The following is a 9,029-nucleotide window of genomic DNA, read 5'->3' on the forward strand; positions in this document are numbered from 1 at the left end:
TCAATATTCTTAAGACTTCAATTCTCCCCAAATTGTTCTATAAATTCGACATAATCCCAATCAAAATCTCTGCTGCCTTTTTTTGTGGAAGTTGGCATGCAGACTCTAAAATATGTATATGGGCCCTGGCCAGTATGGATCAGTTAGTCGGAGCATTGTCCCATGCACAGGATGATCATGGGTTCAATTTCCAGTCAGGGCACATACCCGGGTTGGGCTTCAACTCCCCAGTTCCTGGTCCAGACACATGCAAGAGGCAACTGATTGATGTATCTCTCTCATGTCACAGTTTCTCTCTCTCAAAAGCAATAAAATAAAATAAAATATTTACATGGAAATTTGAAGGACCTAGAATAGCCCAACCAACTTGGTAAAAGAAGAACAAAGTTGAAGAACTTACACTCCTTGATTTGAAGACTGATTTTAAAGTAAAGTAATCAGGACAGCATGCTATTGAAATCAAGGTAGACAAATATGTCAGTGGACGGTACAGAGAGTCCAGAAGTTAACTCATATATATATATGGTCAGTTGATTTTCAAGAAAGACACTAAGGCAATTCTGTGGAGGAAAAAAATAGTCTTTTCAGCAAATTGTGCTGGAACAACTGGAAATCCATATGCAAAAAGTAAACTTTAATCCACCTATCATACAATGTAACAATAACTAAAAAATGGACCCTAGAACTTAATGCAAAACCTAAACCTATAAAATCTCTAAAAGAAAGTATAGGGGAAAAAATGTGTGACTGTGAATGAGGCAAAGATTTCTTAGATATAATACCAAAAGTAGGAAAGTTGATAAATTTGACTTCATCAAACTAGGGACTCCGATATAAACACACGGGTAAAGGAATGCAAAGGAAAGTGATTAGACTGTGAGAAAATATTAGTAAATCATATATATGATAAAGGACTTACATCTAGAATATATAAAAACTCTCAAAACTCAATAATAAAAACAAACAAAAAGATTTTTAAAAATGGGCAAAGTTTTAAATAGATTTCACCAAAGAACATATGTGGATGGCAAATAGGCACATGAAAAGATGCTCAACGTGATTAGTCCTTAGGAAATGCAAGTTAAAACCACAGTGTAATGCAACTGCACACCTATTAGAGGGATTAAAATTGGAAATACTGATCATGCCAAGTGCTGGCAAGGATGGGGAGCAACCAGAACTATCATAACTGCGGGTAGGAAATAAAATAATACTATCACTTTGTAAAACAGTTTGGCAGGTTATTAAAAGTTAAACATATACCTGCTACATGAACCAGCCAACATCCGCCTCGGTATTTACCCCAAAAGATTGAAAGCATACAAAAGCACCAGCATGAATATTTACAGCAGTTTAATTTGTAATAGCCCCAAACCAGAAACAATGCAAATGTCCATTAATAGACAACTATAAATAAACTGTAGTATGGCCATCCAATGGAATACTTAGTAATAAAAGGCACATGCAGTAACATGGATGAATCTCATATAATTCTGCTGAGTAAAAGAAACCAGACAAAAAGAGTAGATAGTGTATTATTTTATATTGAAAATACACAGACTAACCTAGAATGAAAGCAAATCAGTGCTTGCCTTTGGATAGGGGTGGGGGTGGGGAGGCATAGCAGGGAGTTGATATGAAGTAGCTTGAGGACACTTTGGGAGGTGATGGATATACTTATGATCTTGCTTGGGGTGATGGTTTCACAGTGTAATACATGTGTCAACACTTACTAAATGGTACACTTTAAATACATGTAGTTTGGTCCTGCGGGTGTGGCTCAGTGGTTGAGCATCGACCCATGCACCAAGAGGTCGCCAGTTTGATTCCTGGCCAGGGCACATGCCCAGGTTGTGGGCCAGATCCCCAGTGCAGGGTATGCAGGAGGCAACCAATCGATGTTCTCTCTCATCAATGTTTCTATCTCTCCCTCTCACTTCCTTTCTCTCTAAAATCAATAAAGGGAAAATAAAATAAAATAAAATAAAATAAAATAAAATAAAATAAAATAAAAGCATGTAGTTTGTCCACAGGTGTTAAGTGAATTAAATAGCTCAACATGGAGAAATGTTAGAGCTAAAGTCTGAAGTGAGATTGTTGTTGATACTGACCAAATATTCTGACATCACACACACTGATTAGAAAAGGGCTAATCAACTTAAAAAGAAAAGCTTCCTGAGTGCCAGTCCCTGTGGGCATGTACTGTGAGTGTTAAAGATGAAAAAGACATACTTTCTATCCTCAAAGGGCGTATGGTCTAGTTGGGGGTTTTATAGCACATACATTACACATAGCTTGAATCTAAGAAAAAAGTATTATCAAAATTTTTTAAAGTCCTAAGACTGAAGTTAGCAAGTCATCTTTTTTTTTTTTCCCCTCTATAGTACTGTATTCCGTTTCTTTCTTGGGATTTTGGGATTTAGAAGTAAATTTGTGGAAACTACATCTTGGGTATGAAGTCCTTAGCAGGCATTTGTCAGGGAATATTACAATAAAGATTCTTTAGTTAGACTGAAAAAGGAAAAAAATTGTATTAATTGTGCGTGTCTATCAAGGGATGTGTATTTTATTAAAACCGGGATTCTAGATGCATACCTAAAGCCTTCATCGATATTCATATATGTCTTCCCTATAGGATCGGCCTCCAACTTCAGCTTTTTCAGATGGATGAGGTCTTTTCTGATCCCCTCCTGCAGGTCAGTGCTAATCTGTGTCCCATGGGCCTGGGAAGTGCTGAGCATGTCCTGTTCCTCGCTGGGCTTGGGTGAATTGCAGTGCAGGAACCTGACCACTGAGAACCTCGAGGGGACTCAGATTCTGCTCCTCACTGCCCTCCGCCACCAGCTCCCCGCCTCGCTCACCAGAAGCTTCCTCTGGCTCATGTCCTCTCGCCTTCTTATCCCCAGAATCATGAACAGAGGGAGGTTTATTTAGAATCTAATTGCTGGGTGCTGTCGAGAGAGCTACTCTCAGCGAGTCCACAGTCTAAGACACACTAGCCTCAATGCATCATCGCACAAGAGGAAGGCCCAAAGGACTCCTGTTCTTCCACCTCAAATCAGAGGTTGTGGATTTGACTGTTGGTGGAAGTGCAGAAGCCGAGTACAGGAATAGATAGTGGAGATCCTGGAGGATTTCTGTGGCACCTCCGTGTTCAAATACCCAGGGGAAGGGAAGAGCAGACTTTCCTGAGAAACAGGAGAAGGCTCGGAGGGAAGATAAGATTTCGTGAGTGCTCTAATCTCTTTCCTCCTCCTTCACCCTCCAGAGACAATGTTACTCCACCTTCCTCCTTCAGTACCAGTGAAGAACCACAGCTGCAGGCTGGGAAAGCCTAGGCAGAACCCAACCAAGCATTTATTTGGTTTTATTTTGTTGGTTTGTTTCTGAACCTCTAGATGTCTGGGTTGCACTTGCCAACATTTCCACCCTCCATCCCAGACATTGCTCCTGGATTATGGAACCCTTTCCCTTTGATCCCAGATGTTCATTCAGAATCCCTTTTTCCCCATTTTTAAAAATTATGATATAATACATAGAACATAAAATGTATCATCTTTTTTTTTTTTTATCCTCACCCGAGGACATTTTTTCATTCAGACAGAGTGGGAGGGAGAGAGAGCGAGAGAAACATTGACGTGAAAGGGACACATTGAGTGGCTGCCACCCACATGACCCAACCAGGGCCGGGGACAAACCGCAATCGAAGTACACGCCCTTAGCGGGAACCAAACCGGGGTCTCTCTGGACTGGACGCTCTAACCGCTGAGCCAAACTGGCCAGGGCTATCATCTTATTTTTAAGTGTGCAGTTCAGTGTTATTAAGTACATTCATATTGTTGAGTGACCATCACTACCAGCATCTCCAGAACTCTTGTCTTGCAAAAACAGAAACACTGTATCTATTAAACAATAACTCTCCCTTCCTCCTTTCCAAGAATCCTTTTTAAGGCAAGTCTTTATAAGCACTACCAATTTGTTCCAGATTGCACAAGAAATGAAACCTTGGTGCTAGAGCCTGGGATGATGAAGACAAAGGAGCCAGAGCTATGGAAACTGATAGAGGGAGGGAGGGTGGTGTGTGTGTGTATGTGTGTGTGTGTGTGTGTGTGTGTGAATCCTGTCATCTGCCTGGAAGCTGTGCTAAACGTTCTGTGTGGAGGAGGGCTGGGGCTGCCTCTCCGCCTCTTCCAGCCTGAGGCACCAGGTTGGGTGACTCCGGTCACAACACTCCCGCATTGATCTCTTTTCCCAGTCACCTAGGAAAAGTAGTTTCAGTGGAAATGGCTTCTGTGTAGAGGCTGCCTACAGATCTGGAGTTGGAAGCGATGAGTGGTAAGAGTATTTGGCTCTATCTGATTTACAGGAATAATTTTAGGCATTTGCAGTTTTATTTATTTATTTTTAAGTCCTCACCGGAGGATCCTTTTCCATTGATTTTCAGATAGAGAGGGAGGGAGTGAGGGAGGGAGGAAGAGAGAGAGAGAGAAACATCATTGTGCTCCAATGGTTGCCTCCCACACATGACTCCAAGCAGGGCTGGGATGGATCTGAAACTGAGGCACGTGCCCTTGAGTAGAATCAAACCCACAACGCTGTGGTCTGTGGGTCGACACTCTAACCGCTGAGCCAAACCGGCCCGAGCAGCATCGGCAGTTTTAAAGCCTACACATGGCCATGGGAGGCCACTGCTCCTCATGTTGCACTCTGAATTCCTAGAATTTCACCTCTGAGGTCACTGTCATGCTATGTAGAAAGAAGAATGTATTAGGAGGAGATTATTCTTAGAAAAGGGCCGGCAGTACTTTGGTTGGAATAGAACCCGGTCCGCACTATTCATAGCTCTGTGGGCTTGTGAAGTGGGCGATGGAGGCTTCAGTTAAGCCTCAGCATCAGACTTGCCGGCCTCACCATGGCGACTGAGGGAGGTTTTGTGATGGTTGTTTAGGAGGGTGAAAGGACCAAGAAATGGTGGTTTATTTAGAAGTAGACATTGGGCCCTGGCCGGTTTGGCTCAGCTGTGACCTGTCCGTCTTCTGTGCATACCTGGCTGCGGTCTGCTCCTCCCTAACCCTTTCTGCCTCTGCCACTGTCCTGGTGTGTCCAGGTTTATCCCAACTCCAGCTGTCCGTAGGCACCCAGTGACCGTGGGGTCCATATCGGGACTTGTTCTTTGTCTTCAGGCCAACTTGGTGTCAAAGGCTGTGTGGTCCATCTCCCTAGGTCGGCCGTAGCTCTGGAACTCATTCCTCCCTCCGCTGTCCGGGGAACCAGAGAGGTTTCCCTTCTGCTCTTCTCAATTCTTTAGCCTCTCCATTCCCTTATTTTATTTGCCAACAAAGCAAAGAAATGCTAGAGTCCCAACATGACACTATTTGAACGGTTATTTTGTGCAATTTTATACATTTCTGCTAAAGAAAGGTCAATATCACTTCTCTCCTTATTTTCCATACGTATTTCTCATACTTTGGGCATAGCTGTCGTGCATGTAGCTTTCAACAGTTATGTCTTATACGTACGTGTTCAATAATAAGCACAGTTGGTCTTTCTATCTCAGGGAAGACTCATGGTCACTGCTTAGCGTGTGGCCTTTCCTCCTGAGCGTCCTCTGTGTTTCTCTCCCCAAAGCAGCCTGCGATCCCCAACAGAGCAGATCATTGTGGCGCCGTCCCTGGCTAGGGTTGACATGGAGATGACGCAGCTCACCCAGGAGAACGCAGACTTCGCCACTCGGGACCGCTACCACCACTCCTCCCGCGTGAGCCGGGAGCAGCTGATGCCTCCGTACTAGGCAGCCCGGGGACCCACCTCTCCTGGAGCTGCCTAGTGCTCCGTGGACCGAAATCCCAGCCTTTGTGGAGCTGGGTCTCCTCGGTAGGAACTCAGAGACCTGTCCTCCCACTGCCGTCGGGACAGTGCAAGTCTGCGTCGTGGTCCGGAGCACCCCTCCAACCAGGGCACCCGCGGGCACGGCAGAGGCCGGGAGACGCGCCGTCCGCCGAGCTCCACGTGCACACCAAGAGTCGCCGGGCGGAGAACCAGACCAGACTGCTGGCTCTGAGGGCCATAATAAATGGTTGCTTACATTTTTATTTTATTATTTACTTTTTGAATAAATAACACACCCACATGGTTCCAAACCCCCAAGTATAATCGTATATAGAGTGAAGAGCCTCCCCCACCCCTGTCCATGTCCCGCATCTGTTCAGTTCCCATTCCCTGCCCTGGGGTAACCGCTCTGTTTTTATAGATGCTTCCAGCATTTCTTGATGAATATACAAGCAAATCGGAATGAGGGTTCTCATTGTTCCCCTTTTATACACAAAAGGTAGCATATTACACATGTGTTCCGCACCTTGCTTTTCCCCTTAACAATCTATCTTGGAGACATTTCCATATCATTACATATACAGTTTCCTCATTATTTTTCATTGAATGAATGTGCTGTAATTTATTTCATCAGTTCCACAGTGCTGGCACTTGGATTATTTCCAGTCTTTGGCTGCTGTTATAATCAGTTCTGCTGTGAATAATCTTGTACATATGTACGAGCGTAAAGCATTTCTGAAGGATAAATTCCCAGATGTGGCATTGCAAGATCAAAGGGTACATGCCTCTGTAAGCTATTTTTGTTTGGTGAAGGTCTTCTTAATTAAAAAGGTAAATTAACATGAATTACCTAATGGTGATTCATGTTCTCGAAAGCATCTGGGGTCCCTGGCTCTCCCAACACCTTTGCAGCTGTTTTTCAGTATAAATGCAAGAGGGGATGGGACTGTTTGGGTTCCTCCATGAGCTCAGCATTCATCACAAGCATCCAATCGTGGGGCATGGGAGTGGCTTCCCCAGATAAGCGGAGCACCTGGCCCAGAGTCAGCGGCTTGGCCGCGAGCCCTGGGGAGAAGTGCTGTGGGGTCAGTTATGACCTCTTTCTTCCGTAGTAGAGGTTCTGTACTCAGAATCACACCCACATGGTTCCACCCCCAAGTATAATCATATAGAGAGTGAAGAGCCTCCCCCACCCCTGTCCATGTCCCCCATCTGTTCCGTTCCCATTCCCTGCCCTGGGGTAACCGCTCTGTTGCTCAGAATCACCTGGGAGCCCTGTTAAAAGTGCAGATTTCTGCAGGTCAGCCAAAAAAATGTTTATTTAGTAAGTTTGAGGGAGAGTCCTGGACTTTAGCAGTTTTAAAGAGTGCCTCAGGTGATTCAACCCAGGTGAGCCTCAAGCCCCATTTTGAGAAACACTGACCTGTTGGATGGACTGGGCTTAAAGCAAGTGGGGGGCCTGGGGAGAATGTGATGAGGGGCAAGTTAGATCCAAACATTCTCTCCCAGAAAAATGAAATCTAGTTCATGGTTACGGTTCACAGTGAAATCTACTTTGTGATCACTGTTCATGCTCTTTTTTGGCTAAATACCAGACTTCGGAAAATCATTAGAAACAAATTAAAGAAAGCAAACCCTGAGTTAGCAATAGGCATTGGGAAGTAGAAACATCATAAAAGGACAGACTGCATTCATGGAGGGCTGGTCTCGGAGGTGATTCTGGGGGCCCTGTGGAGGAAGAAGCGGCACTGGCTCCCTGAGGGTGCTGTAACAAATCGCCCCAACTGAGATGCTTAAACACAATAGGAAGTTATTTGCCCACAGTTCTGGAGGCCAGTCGTCTGAAATCAGTATCACTGAGCTAAAGTCAAGGTGTTAGGAGGGCCATGCTCCCGCCAGAGACCCTAGGGGAGAATACAGTCCTTGCCTGTTCCAGCTTCTGGGGGCTCCTGGCATTCTTTGACTAGTGGCCCCATTACTCCCATCTTCAAGACCAACATCTTTAAACTCTCTCTTTGCTCTGTGATCACACACATGGCCTTCTCTTTGTGTATGTGTGAAGTTGGCCTCTGCATCAGACTTATAAGGATACATGTGATAGATTTAGGGTCTACCATGTAATCCAGAATTATCTTCTCATCTCAAAAGCCTTGACTTAATCACACCTGCAAAGGCTTTGCCAAATGAGGAAACATTCTTGGATTACAAGAATTGGGATGTGGATATGTTTTGGGACCACCATTTTCCAGCCTGCCTTAGAAGGCTTTAGTGATTCTTTTTGCTTTTTTCAAATTCTGCAAACAAGTTAAAAAAAGTAACCCCTCTGAAAAAGACAGTGCTGAGTGTGAAGACCATACATGGCAGAAAACTGAAGTATCCAGGATGAGAACTTTCTCAATGTGATTAATTTTGTGGAAAAGAGTAAGAGAAGGGTGAGGTATGATAAAGAATTCCAACCTTCTACTTGACGTTGGGGATCCCGAAATGAATGGCTGGGAGCCTGGCATGGGAGGCAGATGCTAAACATGCTGAACCTCTAATTATGTCCCAAAATCTTTTATTTAACCCAAACTATATTGTATAAAGAGTAATAGAGCCCTGGCCAGTTTGGCTCAGCGGTTAGAGCGTCGGCCTGCGGTCCGGAGAGACCCGGGTTTGGTTCCCGCTAAGGGCATGTACTTCGGTTGCAGTTTGTCCCCGGCCCTGGCTGGTCGTGCAGGTGGCAGCCACTCGATGTGTCCCTTCACGTCGATGTTTCTCACTCTCTCTCCCTTCCTCTCTCTCCCTCCCACTCTATCTGTGCAAAAAATGGAAAAGTATCCTCGGGTGAGGATAAAAAAAAAAAAAAAAAGAGTAATAGAAATCAGTAAAGCAATAATCAGGTCTTAGCCTGGGTTCCCCAGAAACCAGAAGTCCATGCTCAGCGGGGAAGAGGAGTGAAGCAGGGAAGGGGGCATGTCATTGGGTTGGTGACACCTCAGTATCATGTGCAACTGAGCACTTACTCTCAAAGGACCCTTCTGAGAGACTGTAGGAACACCTGTGTCACAAGACCCCCTTGCAGAGGGAAGAAAGGATGAGAATTCATCCAGGGGTTCCTGTTTCCCAGATGTTAGCCCTTTAGGGCATTAACCCCCCCCCCCCCCCCACACACACACACACACTTGTGATTTGCACCTTCCATGATGAGTTTGACAGTG

At 44.8% G+C, this 9,029-nt stretch overlaps 1 protein-coding gene across 1 annotated transcript in view; it reads left to right on the forward strand.

Moving 5' to 3' along the window:
* The window catches only part of SLC12A8 (solute carrier family 12 member 8), a 133,961-nt gene extending 128,034 nt beyond the window's left edge, over window positions 1-5,927 (forward strand). Inside the window, exons 13-14 of the mRNA XM_036243201.1 lie at window positions 2,636-2,696; window positions 5,629-5,927. Of these exons, the coding sequence (XP_036099094.1) occupies window positions 2,636-2,696; window positions 5,629-5,791 (224 nt within the window). The 3' untranslated portion in view covers window positions 5,792-5,927. The remainder of the gene's footprint in view (window positions 1-2,635; window positions 2,697-5,628) is intronic.
* The last annotated feature ends 3,102 nt before the right edge of the window (window positions 5,928-9,029 follow it).

This window comes from Molossus molossus, unplaced genomic scaffold (genome assembly GCF_014108415.1).
Source record: "Molossus molossus isolate mMolMol1 unplaced genomic scaffold, mMolMol1.p scaffold_m16_p_5, whole genome shotgun sequence".
In the NCBI taxonomy this organism is placed as follows: domain Eukaryota; kingdom Metazoa; phylum Chordata; class Mammalia; order Chiroptera; family Molossidae; genus Molossus; species Molossus molossus.